This window comes from Mus musculus, chromosome 10 (genome assembly GCF_000001635.26).
Source record: "Mus musculus strain C57BL/6J chromosome 10, GRCm38.p6 C57BL/6J".
Classification (NCBI taxonomy): Eukaryota; Metazoa; Chordata; class Mammalia; order Rodentia; family Muridae; genus Mus; species Mus musculus.
In genome coordinates, this window is record NC_000076.6 from 114,508,859 (window position 1) to 114,530,990 (window position 22,132).

Sequence of the window (22,132 nt, forward strand, 5' to 3'; positions counted from 1 at the left end):
TGTGCTTCAGCAAAATCCTGTTAATAAGCTTAAGCTCGGATAATTTGGCTCCATATACAGGAAAGGCATGGTTTTCTAAAGTCAAAGGTTCCCAATGAGGATGAGGACTTAAAAGAAAGCAGAACGTAACTCATAAGAAAGCAGAGGGGTTTAGGTCTGGATAGACCTTGCACCTTCATGTGCATTTCTATAATAAGGGGAGGCACTCACATTTCAGCCTCAGTAATGACCAGGGGCAGAATGGTCTCTACAGTAAAATCAGCCTCCAACGTGTCAGGTAAATTCAAGCACTCTTTTTTTTTTTCCCCTGAACACTTGATAGGGAGGCTGAAGCAAACATTTAAGATGTTGTTGCTTTCTAGCATGAATAAATACACCCCCAAAAAAGTTTAGTGAGCATTTGTTACTTTTTGGCTTCCCAGTATTTGAGCTTCATTTTTATACAGGGGCAACAGTTCCATGTGGAATGTGGGAATGTGGGAAGAAGGCAGGAACTCCTTCTCAGTGCTGAAATGGAAAGGACACAATGCTAAATATTCCCTCTCGCTTCCCCTGGCAGCTAAAGTATAACCATGTGTCCTGGCCTCCAAGTGGTTGCTTGTAAGAAGTAATGTTAGAAAGCAGAGGGACCATCCCCTGAGATGAGATGTTGTCACTAAGCATGGAGGGACAACAATAATGACACAAACTGAATCAGATGCTCTTAGGGGGAACCTTAGCAAAGTGTCTTGATTTCTGAGTCTTGTGATGACCTTTCAGTCAGATTTGCTTTTCTGTCCTTCTCAATGATGTCATGGGCCACCTTTGATTAATAGATGCATTTCTAATTAAATCTTCCAGCGTTTATTGTATGGTTTAAAAACCCAAAATAATCTCTAGTACATCAATGGATGACTTCGGCAAACACTGACTTTTAAACATCATTTTGGTGATCCCTAGATAATAAATAAAAATTATATCTTACAATTTATACAAAGCACAGTAAGCTCATTTGTAACTGTTCTAGGTTTTGACTGTGTTGTGCATGGGGAATGATGTGTGCTTAGAAAAACAAGAGGCAGACAACAGGCTGGACCAGAGGCAGCCAAATAGTCTGGATAGAAACAAACAAATATGACGGAAGACAGGATGTTCCACAAAGTCTGTGTACATGAAAGTGACGACAAAATTTTCTTTTTTAAAAAATATCATTCATCTTAAGTTCTCAAGCAGAACCTTTTTAAACTGGGAACCACCATCCTATGACCTTAACTATTTTAAACACATAGAGTAAGGTGGTTTTTCAACTGATACACATACAACATAAGAGATTAAGTGTTCATATCACAGCCTGGTCCATGTACTTCAGACCATACATACAATTCCTTGACCTTGAGAAAAACAGAACACAGAGATAGGAACCATCACAGATAACCAAACAAAGCAAAGAGAGCTTTGTGTTAGAATGAGATATTTATTTTGGTAATTATTTGGAGACATGTTTTTGGAAATCATGAGGCTAATTTGCATGAGTAGCAAAGAACAGAGGGTGAAAGTCTCTGGCAAAAACAAGGGGAGTGTCTGAAACTTAATACTAACAGACAAGAGTTAAAGGTGGAAAGGAATAGGTCATGATTTAAAGATTTTTCTGCTGCTGCATTTTGTATGATAGGAACCAAAGTAATTATCAACCATGTGCCATTTAAGAATTTTCAAGCATCCACATGAAGTTTAAAAAGTAAAAATAAAAATAAAAATATTAGGCACTGAAGAAACAAAGCCACTGGAGGGATATATAGGAACGATGGTGGAATATAATTGCTTGCAAGCCACTGGGAGTAAGAAATTTTAAATGTGTGTTTCCCCTAAATTTACCTTCAGTAGTGGCTTGCCTAGATATGTATTCAGCTATTTATTCAGGAACAAAAAGGTGTTTTACATATTTTAAAAATCTATCACCCTGTTTAATGAATGTAAATCTTGTACAAATTAGTATTTTTTTTCATAAGACGTTGTCAAATATAGTGTGAAACAGAGTATTTTAAATCAAAACAACCTGCCAAGCTTTGAAAGGGGTTTTTGTTTGTTTGCCTGCTTAAATTACAGACAATAGCATATCCTCACAGCACTTTGGTTTCCAAATATCTCCTATGTAGCAATTATGGATCACAGCATCAATGCCTACAAGCAGGTGTATTATGAGGTAGAATACTGCCACTGTTCCAAATGTACTCCATGGCAGAACAACTTGAATGGGTTGTATGCCTGTCAGCAAAAAAAGTGCAAATATAATAGTCTACAGGGGTGTTTTCAGGTACTAAACCATCCGTACCTCTTGCTTTTGCTGCTAGCTTGAAATATTACTAAGACATAAAATGAATCTGTTGGTAAAACTGAAGTTTGTGAGATTTTTTTTTTCCTGAATGCCCTGAAAAAGGGCTTTGACCAGGGCAAGCCAACAAAAATAGATAAAGCATATCCTAGTAGGTAAAAAGTTGCACTGCCTTTTGTAAATCAAGATGCCCAATGCTTCTAGGAGCAGGTATAGTGTCTTCTCTAGATGCATGGTGCTTTCAGGCATCTACATACTATGCCTTGACTAGTCACCTCTTTCCCCACCAAGCCTGGCACTGGTAGCCAGTTGAGAAGAATATGTAAGTCAGCCAATGAAGAAAAAGTATTGTCTGTACACTGAAAAATCTAGATGGGACTCTGTACTGCTCCTTCCTAGTCATGTAGATTTGGGGATAAGTCATCCATTTTCTTTAAACAATTTCTCCCCACTGAAAGCATACATAATAATCTACCTAATAGGCATGTGCAAAGATTGTGACATACAAAAATTTTTGGAAAATATCCATCACCTTAAGAACATTTGTTTATTTTAATGGCAGCATTGATAGTAAATAAATACATTCTTTTTCAAAAAGTGCCCTATGTAAATGTATTTTTTTCAATTCTTCCTCTAAGAGAATCCAAAATGTCCCAAAAAGAGAAATCCTATGATCTAACCGTGGTAAGGAAATATCTTCAGGAAGCCAAGAGAGTAAGTTAATGGAAAGGGAAGAGAGAGTCAGAAAGGTGAAGAAGTAGAGGGGAGGAAGAGGTCTTGAAGTCAGAACTGAGAAGGTCTCCTGTGGCTCCAATAGTTTGGGGGTAAACCATGCAGCTGTTCTCACAGTTCCACTGAAGCCATGTGAATATGAATTGCTGATTATTACTGTAAATGTGAAATGAAAGAGAAAATGTTGCTGGCATACTTTACTGCCTACTGATTTGTCTCCTTTTAAGTGAAATTGATGAACACAATGTCTTTCACAACTTATCCAGGCACATGAGATAAAGTTCACATTTATTTTTAAAGGATTATTTTAAAGGATTCATTTTTGTATACGAGAGAAAGAGTTTGATTTGGGGGTACTGCAAATATACCTGCATATATTCTGTAATGTGCTTATTCGTTTTCACTTTAGAGTCAACTCTCTGACACTTTTGATGGTGATTATGGCGACCCAATCTCTGAAAAACGTGCAATGGTATTATCAATCTTACATGATATTGAGTGATCACAACAAATCATTACCAAGTATTAACCTTTCTACCTACAAAAAAATATCAAGACCTGCAGAGCATTTCATGGAGAACATAGACACATATAAGTGAAGTGTCTACAGTAATTTTGCATTAAGTATAATGTAAAATCAGTTATCATCGTCAGTAGAATGTGCCCTACCAACTGTTTAAGAGGGAGTAAACCTGGATGTACTCTCTGCTCTGATGTTTGCTAACATTTAGTATGTCTGAAAACTCACATGCAAAGAGAGCAGAAAACCATAAACTTGCAGTTCTCAAATAAAAATGTCAACTACACGTACTTACACATAACACTTCACTGGAACACGTTATTGAAGGTGTTGTTGCTTCTGATAATCACCGTGCCTTTGTGCCTGTCATTACCCTCAGGCTATCAGAATTTTATGAGCACAGACCAATAATAATGATATTTCCTTTTTGCTTTTATCCACACCTCATTGCTTACATTGATTTGCATAAGCAATTTCCACCCTGATAATTGGAGCCAAACATGTTGTTATAGGCTGCCTTATGGAAAAGAGCAGTTAACTACTAATTAAGAGAAATCTTTCTCCACTCAAACATATTTTAGAAGTTATTGGCTTATTCTCACTGGCTGATCAGGAAGATGACTCATCTGATAGGAATTTTAGGGTTTGAATTTGTATCAAGCTTAACTATATATATATATATATATATATATCATCTATATCTATATCTATATAATATATATGTATGTATATATAAATTCCCTGATGTTGACTCATAAGAACAGGAAGAATGATACAGCCAGTCTCAGAACATTAGGATAATATTGTCTTGTTTTAAAAGAAAAAGCAATAGTTCTGTGGATTAATTATTTTAGTAGCTTCTGGATCAATCAATGTTCCTTAAAGATTGCATATTTGCAACTTTATTTTCACACAAATTGAAAAAAACAAAAAATGAGTTTAGGTTTATTAAAACAAGTAACAAAGAAATGTGGAGGCTCCAAATAATTTCACAGAGTTTCTGTCTTCACACATATTGCCAGCATATGTTATTTTTAAGGTAATCCTGTAATGAATAAGTGGGACAGGGCTTCAGGCATTTAGAACTGAATCTAAATTACAAAACCAAGGTTTGAAAATGTAGATACTAATGAAATGATCTTGTGTATATTATCACCATTAGCATTTCTACTTGTGGTTAAAGATTAATGTTTATGTGTCGAGTGATAAGCTCTCTGGCAAATAAAAATGCACACACGATCAACAAGCAGTAGTATGTGAGCATCCTTTTCTGGTAAGTTATCTATCCAAACACTATTTTTATAAACAAAAGAGACTCAGATTGCTCCTGTCTAAAGAAAATATGGGGACAAACTGTGGAGCAGAGACTGAAGCAAAGGCCATCCAGAGACTGCCTCACCTGTGAATCCATCCCATATACAGATACCAAACCCAGACACTATTGCGGATGCCAAGAAGTGCTTGCTGACAGGAGCCTGATACAGCTGTCTTCTGAGGCTCTGCCAGAGATGCATCAATACAAATGCGGATGTAAGCAGCCATTCATTGGACTGACAATGGGGACCCCAATAGAGGAGTTAGGGAAAGGACTTAGAGAGCTTAAGGGGTTTGCAACCCCATAGGAAGAACAACCAACCAGACCCACAGAGCTGCCAGGGACCAAACCACCAACCAAAGTAAACATGGCTCCAGCTGCATATGTAGCAGAGGATGACCTTATGTGGCATCAATAGGAGGAAAAACCTTTGACCCTGTGAAGGCTCAATGCCCCTGTGTAGGGGAATGTCAGGGCAGTGAGGTGGGATTGGGTGGGTGGGTGGGTAGGAGAGCACCCTCATAGAAGCAGGAAGAGGGGGGATGGGACGGGGGCTTCTGAAGGAAAAACCAGGAAGGAGGATAATATTTGAAATGTAAATAAATAAAATATCAATAAAAATAAATAAAAAATATAAAACACCAAAAAAGCATGACATGCTATGAAAACAAAACAAAAAAAGAAAGAAAGTAAAAGTAAAAAGTCCTTAGCAAATATCATGGAAGATAATCATAGATGAATTAGAAAAATTATTAAATACCTAGAGCTATGCAGTAAATAAACATGTACTCCAAGACAACATAACTTGATTTTCAGACCAGAAAACTAAAGCACACCTTTAACAAGAGCGGCAATGGGTGCTTATCTGGATTGATAAAGATGTATTGCCCCATGTATTAAGTCCACCCAGCCTAATACTCAGAAGGCTACCAGGAAGGTCAAGAACAGAAAGTCACATTTGTGCAAGCAGTTTAAGCTGTATCTCCATTAAATTAAAACAGCCATCCTCAATTAAAAACATCAAACACATACCAATTGCCTAAGTGATCACCCGCCCTAAAAAAATAAATCCTATTTTTGGAAACTATGAAAGATGGAAAATGTAGTTGCATTTTATGAGTCCAGGTTGCAAGCCAGAAGAGAATCTGTGGCTTGTAGGAGGCTCAGCATTAATTAGCCAGAAATGAGAATTATTTCTCCCTATTTATACAATTGCCTCAAGCTTCCCACAAGATTTGCCTGCTATCATTTTGTGTAATGGATTATATATAACAGTAGATATGTAGAGCTTGCAGAAATATAGTCAGTGCCATGTCTTGAAATATATTATTTATGAATGGCATGTATAATCAACAACAGAAAAGTTTAAACTCAGTTCGTTGTGCAAGTTCCACTTTCAATTCACACATAAAATTTAAAGCTGATGTATTACCAAAATCATGAACTAATTTTAACTTGTGAATATAACTTATTTACCAGAGGTTTAAGATAGTTTTCTTTAAACATGAAAAAGTGAAGCAATTAAACAGGAAGTTATACTCAGAAATAAGATGATATAAAAAATAATCAAGGATTACTTTGAAATTAGGCATTATTACCCAACTGTAAATTTTCTCCTTGGTTTCTTATAGCTTATCTCTGAGTTATATAACAAATAGGAACAAAAAAATTTCTCGAGTCCCTGCTTTCTGAGAGATATATTCATTTTGAATTTCAAATGCATATTGACACATAAATTCCTGTGGAATATATAAGATATCACTTAATCTCTAGTCAATATTTTCTAAAAAAATATTGAATATATAAATGGACCCAGAAACATACAGATAAATTAAAGCATAATGTATTTGAAAATAATGTTTGCCTTGTTTCTAAAATGAGCTTAGGATAGCCCAAACAGGTCCAAAAAGTGTCAGCTGAGCATACATTTTGTTAGATGCAAATAAAGAAGAAGAAGCTGTCATAAAACTTAAGTACAACAGGGGAATACCATTTAAGCTCTGAAGGAAAAGAAAAGATAAAGCAAGAGTGAAAGAGGAATGTGGGAAAGAAGGAAGACTAGAATATGAAAACACACCTCATTTGCATCTTTTCGAGCCAGCAAATATAAACCTAGTGTGTTTGAAAATAATAAACTTTCATTTGACAACACAGAAATGCCCATGGTTAATGTAAAAACAATTAATAGATTTTCCTCAGAGGTAAATGCTGACATCCCAGAGTAGCCCTTTCAACAACATTATAATGTAAGGCTCCCCGGAGCCTTGTGAATGGCAAGCTTATTAATATGAACTCTCCAGCCACTCAGCACCATGACATGAAGTGTTTGTTCAGGAGGTCATTTCCAAAATGTACTCCATACATCTTCATGTACAAGAGATGATAATTTATCATCCAGACAGAAGGATCTCCTGTAAACTAATCCAAACTGCTGATGATACACTAAATCAGTTTGAGTGATAACTAGAAAGGAAGCTGCAAGCCAAGTTCTGAAGGAGACAGATCCACATGATCAATGAGACGTCACGAGGCAAACGAAAGGCAGTGTTGACAAACAGAGTCCCTTGGTTGAAAATTAACCAAATCAAGTATTGGAACATATCATTGCACATTGGAACTAGCTTCAAGTGAAATTTTATTTTAATGGATTTTTTTAAAAAGCAATTTTACATAAAACCAAGGAGGCTGAGTCAGTGGGACAGGATATGAAATATACTCAAAATATGATATTTGACATACCATAGAAAATACTACAGGTTAAGGAAAAATTTTACAATGTTATGTCGAAATAACCCAACTATGGTCACTCAGTCTGATGAGCAAATGCATGGACATCATACGTAAAAGACAAATGATAAAAACTTTACACAGGAAATGATTTCATATCACCTTGCCACCAGGAAATCAAACTCAATTTACACTGCCTTTCTGAAGACTTAAATATCTTCTGAAATGGTTATGTTACAATTTCTGTATGGGGAAACAAAGCAGTAGGGTTAGGAAAGGACATTCCTCCAGATAGTTGATATTCATGGAGGGTACTTCTTGAAGAAAAGCAAAAAAAAAAAAAAAAAAAAAAAAAAAAAAAATCTCAGCTATGTGATCAGAATGGAGCCTTCATCCCTCAGCAAATATGTTCAATTAACTCAGATATTCTAAGGGCATCTGTAATGAAAAGTCTTGATTAAAGTAAATTTCAATGCCTGCTAAAACTAATCTGCAAAAGGAGTCTATAAGGAAAATTATTCTTCAACAAATTTATATGCTCTCTTTAACTTGTTGCGTTCAATATATAGTTTGTCATATCAAATTTAACTCTTGTCCTTGTATTTTATCTTTCAGCTTATATTACATAAAGACAGAAGTATACGACAAAAATATGACCTGATCCCAGTTGTAGTTTATTTAAATTTCAAAATGAAAAGCTTACTAAGAACAGATAAGATTGATTGCTCTCTCTGCCTTAGCATAATTGTATTTCAGGTGAACATCAATTTACTTTAAAGGACACTTCTAAGTAGCAGAATGCATCATAAATAATTCATCAATCACCGTGAATGGGAGTGTGATTTACTCTAGCAGATTCAACAAAATTAAAGCGCCAGTTCTCTATCTTTGTATCTGCTCTTAATTTTTAATAATCTGAGTTCTCTACAAATTCATTCTTGAATTTCATGTGGATTACCCTAAATGCAATAAATATAACTGTCATTTTTTATTTTTTTCATTTTATTGATAATGGATTCTTTTCTCATACCATATATCCTGATTTCAGTTTTCCCTCAAAACTTCTCCCATTTCCTTCCCACCTTCCCTCCCACCTGGGCCCAAAATCCACTAGCAATTTGTCTGTCATTAGAAAAGAGCAGGTTTATAAGAAATAACAACAAAAAATAAACGATATTATTATCTCCTTCCTTTTAAAATGATTCACTTTATTTTCAAATAAGAGTGTTTTGTTTTTATGGGGAAAATAGGAAATCATCACCATAAATAAATAGTATATAACTGAAAAGCAGGCCCCAAATTTTCTCAATTATATACTTTCAGTAAAACTAACAATTTATTTTCATATTAATTAAACCTCTCAATGGCAGAAAATAATAGCAAGCTTTCCAAAGCTCTTAGGAAAAAATTTCAGGATCTCACATGTGTAAAAATTAGTTCAGTTTGTAAATAACAATTAAACACTCCTAAATTGCATACTAGTTTGATTTTGGGCAGATAGTACATTGAGTGTTTATGACATTTTATTTTTGTTATGCTGAAGTACGTAGCCTGCCTTACACATGTCAAATTTCCATCAAAATAGTAATTTCCCAAAGAGTGAAACATCCTTAATCTAAATGTAATGGCAAGGAAAAGGTAGAGAACATAGAAAGCTTGTTACTTACTTGCAATCCCCTCTGAAAAACTGAATGACCCATAAAATTAGCCAGCATTCTAATTAGAGCAGCACCCTGTGGAGAAAGTATTGAAAAGAAAAGAATGTCAACAGGTGTGATTCTAACAGTGCCACCTGTCAATCAAGAATGGCTCACTTCATTCACTCTATTCTGTTTTGAAAACATTCAAGGAAAAAAAACACGTGAAAAGTTATTACACTTAGGGGTTGCAAATGTCATGTTTAGGCCATGTAAATATTTTGTGAACCAAATCCATCTACCTCTACCTTGAGATGAAAATATCCCAGACAGATGATCTCAGGGAGCTGTATGTAATCATAAGTAACTGTTAGTTCTGTGAACATTTATATGACAAAGTTAATTAAGCACAGCACTTTTACACAAAAGCCCATGACCTGGTAACATAAGCCCACCGGTTAAGTAATATTTGTATGAAACCACAGTTTGAGGGTGCCATAGTTGCTTACTGAACTCCTAACTCGTGTGGGAATACTTTATGGCTGAACTGAGGAAGGCAGTATGAAGCAGTCAGGTTTTCTGTGTTCATACTGTCTCTCTCTCATGTTTTTTTTTTTAACATTTTTGCATGGAAAAATGATTAGCATTCTCTCCTCTTAATTTCTTCTCCTGCAACATAGAGTTACTAACAGTCCGATTGGGTGAAATATTTTTAAGCTCAAATAATTAACACATGTGTATGTGTATGAATATGTATGTTTGTGTGAATCTATATGTGAATATTATGCTATCTATATGTTATATGTATGAGAATATATATTATTATATAGAGAATATATAGTATATATGTTTAATATATTCTTATATGTATAGCATATATGCAAACCTATACATGCCAATTATATATATGCATATTTAAGAATGCATATATGAATAAAAGACATGTTAAAATTAATGTGTATATATATGTGCGTATATATATGTATGTATATATATATATATATACACACACACACACACACACACACACAGGTGTGTGTGTGTGTGTGTGTTTGTATGTGTGTAAAGCAGGTAAAAAGTGTGTGTAAAACAGGTATAAAAGAGAGTGTGAGTCATCAATACTATTTTATGTTGGCTCATTTTTATGCCATATCTATTTATTTTAAAACTGAAAATATGTACTGATACATAAACAAGTACATGGGGTTAATATTGATGTTGTGATTAATAGAGTAATATACTTAGAGTTGAGAACCATCATTAGAATATAATATAGCATACTATCAGTCCAAGATGTAGAGAAGTGATCCATTGGAAGCCATCAAAGTAATGATGGGTAAGCCGGGAAGATCATAGATCTGTAAGCAAACTATAAATTAGTCTTCTAGGACTCACAAGTTCATACTGAGCTGCTCAAGGGTTATGAAGCAGTTAATGCATAAACATAAACGACAGTCTAGCTTTAGTGGACATTCCTCCGCAGCTACATATCCCCCCTCCATTATCCTTACAAATGCACATGCTATGGTAAATCCTTTCTCCAAAGTGTGTCTTTTAGTTTTTGCTATTTCACTCTCATTGCATAGGCTGTTAGGATTCATTTGATATCTGAACACATAGACACAGGGCATCCTTTTCCTAGAGAGAACCCTGCAACACTCTTCCCACCTGCGCCTAGTCAGTCCGGTGTCACAACTGTTATTTTTCGCTGTTTGGCACTAAAAAATTTCCCTGTAATTTCGAAACTTTGACTCAATATAATATTCTCACTCCATTAGTCAATCACCCTTAAAGCACTGCTTTTTTTTTTTTAAAGAACTCTATCCCCCAAAGAACTTGTTCCTCAAATGAGAATATTATTGTCATCTCAACAAATAATGAGCTGACAAATCCTAAAATTTTATGTCCCTCCAGATATTTTCACATATATATAATTTTTACTTCTTGCTCTTTGTCTTCTGCAGACTTGTATACGTCCATAAACCATAAGCATTTATGATTCAACTTTGGGAGCTGGTAAGAATCCCCTTTAGAACACGTCAGATCTGGTCCCTGAATTTCCTTGACAAGCTCTTCCTCTATGAATTTTCCAATCTGGTCTACCCACCTGGAGGGTAAAATCTATCAGTTCTTCAACAACACTAACCCTTGCCACCCAGGGAGTGAGAGACTCTGGCAGTCAGCTCCAATGTCCCATCAGAGCAGAAGAGCCATCTTCAGATGATTTAACTGATTCCCTCCAGGTACTGATGACTTGGTCCCTTGTCAGGCTATAAAAACTATCAGTTCAGCATGGGCTAATGACAAAAGAGGACTTTGTAATCATAAAGAATAGACCTGTTCTTGCTGTCTGAGCTACAGCAGGGTGCTTGGAAATAGAACGTAGAAATATAGTCAATACTCAAAAGTCAATAACACTGAACTCTTCATTATTGGTATATTCTATAACTCAATTACATTTCAGAAAATATGTTGCTTGAATATTTTGATGTTGCCTGGAGCAATCTACAATCTTCAGTACTTAGCTGACCTTTTCTTGTGAATGCTAATTTTTAATCCCTATTTTATAACAGTCTGTAAGCAGGTTACAGGGTAGACTGACCAACTGATATTTAGTCAGTGGGCTTGATACCTACTATACACAGCACATCAGTGGGTTGGACACCTACTATGCACAACAAAAACAAAGTCCACACCTTACAACATACCTAAGTCATCATAAGCATTTTTGTTTTAAAGAAAGCACTGAGAAACATTTTCCCTGAATCTTCAAAATATTTATCCATCAAGCCACCCTCATTTATAAAGTGGTAACTTATATCTAGTTGCAATTGAGATTTTTCAGCCTTGAGAAAACAAATTGGACTTGGAAGCACTTTCAGAAGCTTTATGGAAAGGAAAAGTCATCAGAAGTTTATAAAACAAGGGCCAAGAGAGATACTGTGGTAATTGACAGAATTATTTAGGATATGATAAACATTTACAGAAGGGAGCTTGGAAACTCAACTATCCTTTAGTCCTCTTTCTCATTCTATCCCTTATTTGTATGGTTTACTTTGTAATAATTTGAGGACCTGATGATTTCAAAGACCATAAATATGACCAAAGAAAGGACTTCCTCTTCTCAGGTTTGGCAAGGTAGGCTACCTTAATTCAACGATGGTTGACAAAGACAGAAATGATCTGCATACATGGCAGACAGTTTGTATTCTTAAATACTAGCTATTCAACAAGGATATAGCCTTTATTGCTTTACTGGAACTTTTTGACAACATATAATCATGCTTTAAAAGAAGATAAACTGCCAAACTCAATTATTTCCTTAAAAGATGTTTAGTAAGTTGGTAGTGTGTTCAATGTCCCACAGAATACAGATGGAGATGATAGAAGTGTATCTCATGCCTGGAGGGGTGAAAAGTCTAAAGAATGTCATTTGTGTTATAGCTGGAAAGGTAGACATACTCAGGCAGCATCTTCATGATGTAACATGAATGGTATTAGCATAATCAGGCAGATCAGTAGTGAGAAGCCTCAAGTATGGGAGATCATACAGATTGGAAGTCATGAAGCCACAAGTTGGGGGAATAGTGTGGAAAGTGATTTTGAAGCAGGTTTTAGAGCTTTGAGTTGCAGGGATAAAGTAGTTTGAAGGTGGGGGCTATAGGGTGATAGCCCAAGTAGGGCAAGATAACCTGAAACCAACAAGTGGAAGAAGTGGTGAGAAGATGGTTTAACAAAAGTGACGAGGTGAGTTTGAATTTTAGTCTAAGAAAGAAAATGACACTAGAAGATACACATAAATGTACACACCAGAAGAAATTATTTATACTAGCAAAATTGCTTAGAAAATGTGAAGTTTTAAAGATAGGCTGGGAAGTGGAAGACTAGAAAGTAAGTATAAGAAAGATATAAGTTACTAGAGTGGGCCTGGCCAAAGTTACTAAGAACACCAGAGAAATGTGTTCATGTCTCAGTGAAAGCAATGGAAAACAGAAAGTGGAATCTCCAAGGCTTTCTACAGACTGTGTGGTCTTCTCTGTACTACTCATGATAAACACTCAAGAAACATGTATGTGAAGTTAAATTAAAATCATTGGGCAGTGCCCATGCATGAAAAATAGCTGGAGGCAGCCAGGGTATAAGCAGAGTCATGGAAAACATGGTTGAGATTTGTGCTTCCAAGTTCAAGAAAAGCAACATCTAACAGAGGAATGTGGTCAGCTGTAATGAAGAAAGTACTATATGTAAATAGCCTGTGGCTATTAGGGAATAAAACTATCCATCTATCTATCTTATCTATATTATCTATCTATCTTATCTATCTATGATCTCTCTAATATGGGAGAAAATGTTCCAAGAAATAATGATTCAGCAGTCACACTGACTGGAGAGAGGCAGATCAAGGGATGAGCATTAGAACAAACTTCCAGGAAAAAAGATGAGGAAAATCAGTTAGTCTTGGAAAGATGTGCATAGCTTTTCTAAAGGTAAAACTGAACAGGGAAAAGGGAGGAAGACGTCACTAAGTCATTTTAGAAATGAAAGCACAAATGGAAATGGACTGAGGGAAACAGACCGTGGCCTAGTGAGGAGGCATTGTCTGTCTCACCACAGTGGACTCACCACCAAAAACACTTCTGGAAACACAAGTGGCTCTCAGATAAGCAAAGGGTCTATCTGTCTTCAATGCAAAGGCAGTCTTTAGATTATGTGCTCCTGAGAGTACAACTAGATGCAAAATAACTACATTGAGTAGGAAGGGGTAAAACATGTGGACCTGTAGAAAAGTCCTGTATTAGTAAAAATCACTGAAAATGTATGATCCACTAAAGAACTATGCTGTGATATAACAAAGAAGATATCATTATTTTGTCTAATCAGAAGTTTGAGGCTTAAAAGGTTGAATAACTTGCTGAAATGGACCTAAGATGAATAAAAGAGCCATGATTAGATTCCCACTTAGAGCTAACTCCAAATCATTTAACTGATATACATTACTGTCTCATGATTTGCAATCAAGATAGAACCTAGACATTTTCAAAAAATCATTGTACAAAATAAGAACCTGGATGGGAAGAAAAAAAAAAACCTGTTAGAATTGTTCAGTTGAGAATCAGTACCACAGTTACAGCAGAGGATGCAGGGAAATTGATGCAATAAAATGTGAAATGGCTTTCCAACATTCTCAGGCTGGAAATGATGGGGAGGACATGGAGGAAGGGGGCACGTGTATGAACAAAGACACACGAAGCTGCCTTAGCACATGCTAGGTTAAAACCAAAGGCTACAAAGGTGGAAACTGTATGAAAACACACTGCTCAGATGATGTACTGACTGATTTTGTGTGTCAACTTTACACAGGCTGGAGTTATCACAGAGAAAGGAGCTTCAGTTGGGGAAATGCCTCCATGAGATCCAGCTGTAAGGCATTTTCTCAATTAGTGATCAAGGGAGGAGGACCCATTGTGGGTGGTGCAATCCCTGAACTGGTAGTCCTGGATTCTAAAAGAAAGCAAGCTGAGCAAACCAGGGGAAGCAAGCCAGTGAGTAACATCCCTCCATGGCCTCTGCATCAGCTCCTGCTTCCTAACCTGCTTGAGTTCCAGTCTTGACTTCCTTTGGTGATGAAAAGCAATGTGGAAGTGTAAGCTGAATAAACCCTTTCCTCCCCAAATTGCTTCTTGGTCATGATGTTTTGTGCAGGAATAGAAACCCTGACTAAGACAGATGGCCTGATGTTTCTCTCTTGTGCTCCATGAAAGCCATAGCTACAAGTCAATGACTGAGTTAAGACTGTAACCACGTGGAGCCTATTCCAGTGAGATAAGAACTTCCCCCACTGGGAATCTGGTTAGAAGGCACCTCTGGTTTGGGTGATATTTCCTATAACAGGCTATAAGCTTGAGTTCTCCCATCCAAGGGCTTCTTCCAACACCCTTTCCTTGCTTGGGTTGTTCCCTAAAATGTGTCTCTCAAATTCCTCAGGTTCTCTTGACCAGTAATCTTCTAGGTACCATTTTGTCTATCCTATAGAAGATCAGAATTAACTCCGGAGGGCAGTTGGCAGTATGGAGAGCGTCACAAGTATGATCTACTCTTGGTGTGTCACGGACCCTAGCTGGTCATCAGTCTACTTTAGTAACAAGAGTATAAACAAAACATGTTTCTTTTCAAGTCTTGTCCAACTCTCTGGCCTGTAAACCTTCTATGCCACATGCTTATGCTTTATAGTTCACTCCCTGCTAAGAGGAAAGAAGGTGAGTACCCCCTACATCTCTGTGCAGATGGAAGTGACGGAGGCAAAGGTACTAGATCATTTTTTTTTCTTTCACTATCTGTAGGCGCGATCATTACTGAAACATTTCTCTGTATTAGCTTCTTCTACCCATGCAGTTGATTTTAACTTTAGTTCTTCCAAAAACAAAGAAACCTGTGCAATGAGAATGAATCCCTGTGGGGTTCCCTGTTGTTGAAAGGGTTACTATGTTGACTTCAAAATCACAGTGAAAATGTAACTTTCAGAAAGATGGCTCTTCATTAAGCATGGGCACACGGAGAGAGGGAGTACTATAACATTCTGACATAATTTGTTAAAAAATAGTGTCTCAGGTCTGAAGGAAAAAGAATATCTCATGGTTTTTATAAAAACATGCTTTTCCCCTTTAAAGATAATATGAGCCATTTTAACGTGGGAAAAACTGGGATGGAAGAAAAAACTGCCTAATCTTAAATATCTCTGACTTACCAACTGATCAAACTCCCCATATGATCCTCTCCTTGTTCTCTTTCAAGTTCATAAACACTTTTCTCCATTAATCTTGGTACATACATATCTCTCTGTGTAAATCGATGCACAAATACAAGCACTCTGTCTGTAACTCTCTCTCTCTCTCTCTCTCTCTCTCTCTCTCTCACACACACACACACACTCACACACACACACCATAGACATATAGGTAGATAGATAGATAGATAGATAGATAGATAGATAGATAGATAGGTAGGTAGATAGAATATTTTCAGGGTTGATAATTTGGTATTGGGTATTGGATAAGCTAGTGAATTTCCCTAGGGAAAACTACTTCTGCTCTCAGGCATTCTTTAGTTGCCTGAAATTATATTATCATCTCAAAAAAATAATTAAAAAGAAAGAGAACAAGAATAGACAGAAGATGAAATAAAATTAATTCTAATCATGAAAGCAAAATTAATGCCCAATTGCTCTATCACCCACACTTAGAACCTTGGAGTCCTTATTGATTTATTACTTCCTGAGGCCAAGCCTTTATTTCTGTTCAGCTGAATTATTTCATGGCCCCTTAACGACAGGCCCAGAAGCATTTTCACCGTCACAAATCCATCCTGTGGGCCACATCACACTAATTTTAATAATTACTTCAGAAGCCTAATGTCTGCTAAGTGCTCTAGTTCTGCTGTCAACTCAAGCTTGTTAGATGATTTAAATATCTACTATTAGGCTTACGAGGTGCTCGTAATGCTGACCACAACTGGATTATTTCAATTGAGAATAAGAAGAAAGTCTACCTGCATTTTTGACAACTCATTAAAATTATTCATAAAAATAGTTGGGATATGTTTGCCATATAGCAAGCTTCCAAAGCAGTTATATTGCATTGTGATCATATAAGTTCCCTGGATTCCAAAATCTTTACTTCTCATCATCAATACTAGGGCCTAATCAACGCTATAATAATGATATTCAATATTTCTTATCTCACCATAGAACAAATAGCTTCCTATCTACTTAAACTCATTTTCTCATGTGACCTTGTATTAAACACTCACATTTTTTCATAATATTTATGCTAAGTGCAAAGATACTTACACATTCTTTTTTAAAAATTTAAATTTTATTATAAATATGTGCGGGGTTAGGCACTGTGTGCATGTGAAGGTCACAAGACTATTTGTGGAGCTTCTTTTATCTATGCACTTTAACATGGGCTCCAGGAATCTAACACAGCACATGTGTTTCAGAGGAAACCTGCTACAGCCTGCTCACCCATCTTACAATCTCATGGCTCCCATGTACTTTTTTTTTTCATTTTTTATTAGGTATTTAGCTCATTTACATTTCCAATGCTATACCAAAAGTCCCCCATACCCACCCACCCCCACTCCCCTACCCACCACTCCCCCTTTTTGGCCCTGGCGTTCCCCTGTACTGGGGCATATAAAGTTTGCGTATCCAATGGGCCTCTCTTTGCAGTGATGGCCGACTAGGCCATCTTTTGATACATATGCAGCTAGAGTCAAGAGCTCCCGGGTACTGGTTAGTTCATAATGTTGTTCCACCTATAGGGTTGCAGATACCTATAGCTCCTTGGCTACTTTCTCTAGCTCTTCCATTGGGAGCCCTGTGATCCATCCATTAGCTGACTGTGAGCATATACTTCTATGTTTGCTAGGCCCCGGCATAGTCTCAAAAGAGACAGCTACATCGGGGTCCTTTCGATAAAATCTTGCTAGTGTATGCAATGGTGTCAGCGTTTGGATGCTGATTATGGGGTGGATCCCTGGTTATGGCAGTCTCTACATGGTCCATCCTTTCATCTCAGCTCCAAACTTTGTCTCTGTAACTCCTTCCATGGGTGTTTTGTTCCCACATCTAAGGAGGGGCATAGTGTCCACACTTAAGTCTTCATTCTTCTTGAGTTTCATGTGTTTAGGAAATTGTATCTTATATCTTGGGTATCCTAGGTTTTGGGCTAATATCCACCTATCAGTGAGTACATATTGTGTGAGTTCCTTTGTGAATGTGTTACCTCACTCAGGATGATGCCCTCCAGGTCCATCCATTTGGCTAGGAATTTCATAAATTCATTCTTTTTAATAGCTGAGTAGTACTCCATTGTGTAAATGTACCACATTTTCTGTATCCATTCCTCTGTTGAGGGGCATCTGGGTTCTTTCCAGCTTCTGGCTATTATACGTAAGGCTGCTATGAACATAGTGGAGCATGTGTCCTTCTTACCAGTTGGGGCATCTTCTGGATATATGCCCAGGAGAGATATTGCTGGATCCTCCAGTAGTACTATGTCCAATTTTCTGAGGAACCGCCAGACTGATTTCCAGAGTGGTTGTACAAGCCTGCAATCCCACCAACAATGGAGGAGTGTTCCTCTTTCTCCACAACCACACCAGCATCTGCTGTCACCTGAATTTTTGATCTTAGCCATTCTGACTGGTGTGAGGTGGAATCTCAGGGTTGTTTTGATTTGCATTTCCCTGATGATTAAGGATGTTGAACATTTTTTCAGGTGCTTCTCTGCCATTCGGTATTCCTCAGGTGAGAATTCTTTGTTCAGTTCTGAGCCCCATTTTTTAATGGGGTTATTTGATTTTCTGAAGTCCACCTTCTTGAGTTCTTTATATATGTTGGATATTATCCCCTATCTGATTTAGGATAAGTAAAGATCCTTTCCCAATCTGTTGGTGGTCCTTTTGTCCTATTGACGGTGTCTTTTGCCTTGCAGAAACTTTGGAGTTTCATGAGGTCCCATTTGTCAATTCTTGATCTTACAGTACAAGCCATTGCTGTTCTGTTCAGGAATTTTTCCCCTGTGCCCATATCTTCAAGGCTTTTCCCCACTTTCTCCTCTATAAGTTTCAGTGTCTCTGGTTTTATGTGAAGTTCCTTGATCCACTTAGATTTGACCTTAGTACAAGGAGATAAGTATGGATCGATTCGCATTCTTCTACATGATAACAACCAGTTGTGCCAGCACTAATTGTTGAAAATGCTGTCTTTCTTCCACTGGATGGTTTTAGCTCCCTTGTTGAAGATCAAGTGACCATAGGTGTGTGGGTTCATTTCTGGGTCTTCAATTCTGTTCCATTGGTCTACTTGTCTGTCTCTATACCAGTACCATGCAGTTTTTATCACAATTGCTCTGTAGTAAAGCTTTAGGTCAGGTATGGTGATTCCACCAGAGGTTCTTTTATCCTTGAGAAAAGTTCTTGCTATCCTCGGTTTTTTGTTATTCCAGATGAATTTGCAAATTTCTCCTTCTAATTCGTTGAAGAATTGAGTTGGAATTTTGATGGGGATTGCATTGAATCTGTAGATTGCTTTTGGCAAGATAGCCATTTTTACAATGTTGATCCTGCCAATCCATGAGCATGGGAGATCTTTCCATCTTCTGAGATCTTCTTTAATTTCTTTCTTCAGAGACTTGAAGTTTTTATCATATAGATCTTTCACTTCCTTAGTTAGAGTCACGCTGAGATATTTTATATTATTTGTGACTATTGAGAAGGGTGTTGTTTCCCTAATTTCTTTCTCAGCCTGTTTATTCTTTGTGTAGAGAAAGGCCATTGACTTGTTTGAGTTAATTTTATATCCAGCTACTTCACCGAAGCTGTTTATCAGATTTAGGAGTACTCTGGTGGAATTTTTAGGGTCACTTATATATACTATCATATCATCTGCAAAAAGTGATATTTTGACTTCCTCTTTTCCAATTTGTATCCCCTTGATCTCCTTTTGTTGTCGAATTGCTCTGGCTAATACTTCAAGTACTTTGTTGAAAAGGTAGGGAGAAAGTGGGCAGCCTTGTCTAGTCCCTGATTTTAGTGGGATTGCTTCCAGCTTCTCTCCATTTACTTTGATGTTGGCTACTGGTTTGCTGTAGATTGCTTTTATTATGTTTAGGTATGGGCCTTGAATTCCTGATCTTTCCAGGACTTTTATCATGAATGGGTGTTGGATCTTGTCAAATGCTTTTTCTGCATCTAACGAGATGATCATGTGGTTTTTGTCTTTGAGTTTGTTTATATAATGGATTACATTGATGGATTTTCGTATATTAAACCATACCTGCATCCCTGGAATAAAACCTACTTGGTCAGGATGGATGATTGCTTTAATGTGTTCTTGGATTCGGTTAGCGAGAATTTTATTGAGGATTTTTGCATTGATATTCATAAGAGAAATTGGTCTGAAGTTCTCTATCTTTGTTGGATCTTTCTGTGGTTTAGGTATCAGAGTAATAGTGGCTTCATAAAATGAGTTGGGTAGAGTACCTTCTACTTCTATTTTGTGAAAAAGTTTGTGCAGAAGTGGAATTAGATCTTCTTTGAAGGTCTGATAGAACTCTGCACTAAACCCGTCTGGTCCTGGGCTTTTTTTGGCTGGGAGACTATTAATAACTGCTTCTATTTCTTTAGGGGATATGGGACTGTTTAGATGGTCAACTTGATCCTGATTCAACTTTAATACTTGGTATCTGTCCAGAAATTTGTCCGTTTCGTCCAGGTTTTCCAGTTTTGTTGAGTATAGCCTATTGTAGAAGGATCTGATGGTGTTTTGGATTTCTTCAGGATCTGTTGTTATGTCTCCCTTTTCATTTCTGATTTTGTTAATTAGGATTTTTTCCCTGAGCCCTCTAGTGAGTCTAGCTAAGAGTTTATCTATCTTGTTGATTTTCTCAAAGAACCAACTCCTCGTTTGGTTAATTCCTTGAACAGTTCTTCCTGTTTCCACTTGGTTGATTTCACCCCTGAGTTTGATTATTTCCTGCCTTCTACTCCTCTTGGGTGAATTTGCTTCCTTTTTTTCTAGAGCTTTTAGATGTGTTGTCAAGCTGCTAGTATGTGCTCTCTCCTGTTTCTTCTTGGAGGCACTCAGAGCTATGAGTTTTCCTCTTAGAAATGCTTTCATTGTGTCCCATAGGTTTGGGTACTTTGTGGCTTCATTTTCATTAAACTATAAAAAGTCTTTAATTTCTTTCTTTATTCCTTCCTTGACCAAGTTATCATTGAGAAGAGTGTTGTTCAGTTTCCACGTGAATGTTGGTTTTCCATTATTTATGTTGTTATTGAAGATCAGTCTTAGGCCATGGTGGTCTGATAGGATACATGGGACAATTTCAATATTTTTGTATCTGTTGAGGCCTGTTTTGTGACCAATTATATGGTCAATTTTGGAGAAGGTCCCGTGAGGTGCTGAGAAGAAGGTATATCCTTTTGTTTTAGGATAAAATGCTCTGTAGATATCTGTCAGGTCCATTTGTTTCATAACTTCTCTTAGTTTCACTGTGTCCCTGTTTAGTTTCTGTTTCCACGATCTGTCCATTGATGAAAGTGGTGTGTTGAAGTCTCCCACTATTATTGTGTGAGGTGCAATGTGTGCTTTGAGCTTTACTAAAGTGTCTTTAATGAATGTGGCTGCCCTTGCATTTGGAGCATAGATATTCAGAATTGAGAGTTCCTCTTGGAGGATTTTAACTTTGATGAGTATGAAGTGTCCCTCCTTGTCTTTTTTGATAACTTTGGGTTGGAAGTCGATTTTATCCGATATTAGAATGGCTACTCCAGCTTGTTTCTTCAGACCATTTGCTTGGAAAATTGTTTTCCAGCCTTTCACTCTGAGGTAGTGTCTGTCTTTTTCCCTGAGATGGGTTTCCTGTAAGCAGCAGAATGTTGGGTCCTGTTTGTGTAGCCAGTCTATTAGTCTATGTCTTTTTATTGGGGAATTGAGTCCATTGATATTAAGAGATATTAAGGAAAAGTAATTGTTGCTTCTTTTTATTTTTGTTGTTAGGGTTGGCATTCTGTTCTTGTGGCTGTCTTCTTTTTGCTTTGTTGAGGGATTACTTTCTTGCTTGTTCTAGGGCATGATTTCCGTCCTTGTATTGCTTCTTTTCTGTTATTATCCTTTGAAGGGCTGGATTCGTGGAAAGATATTGTGTGAATTTGGTTTTGTCGTGGAATACTTTGGTTTCTCCATCTATGGTAATTGAGAGTTTGGCCGGGTATAGTAGCCTGGGCTGGCATTTGTGTTCTCTTAGTGTCTGTATAACATCTGTCCAGGCTCTTCTGGCTTTCATAGTCTCTGGTGAAAAGTCTGGTGTAATTCTGATAGGCCT

The 22,132-nt window shown here is 37.0% G+C and overlaps 1 protein-coding gene across 1 annotated transcript in view; it reads right to left on the reverse strand.

Moving 5' to 3' along the window:
- The window catches only part of Trhde (TRH-degrading enzyme), a 403,483-nt gene that overhangs the window by 110,039 nt on the left and 271,312 nt on the right, over window positions 1-22,132 (reverse strand). The window contains exon 7 of the mRNA NM_146241.3: window positions 9,273-9,338. Within this exon, the coding sequence (NP_666353.2) occupies window positions 9,273-9,338 (66 nt within the window). The remainder of the gene's footprint in view (window positions 1-9,272; window positions 9,339-22,132) is intronic.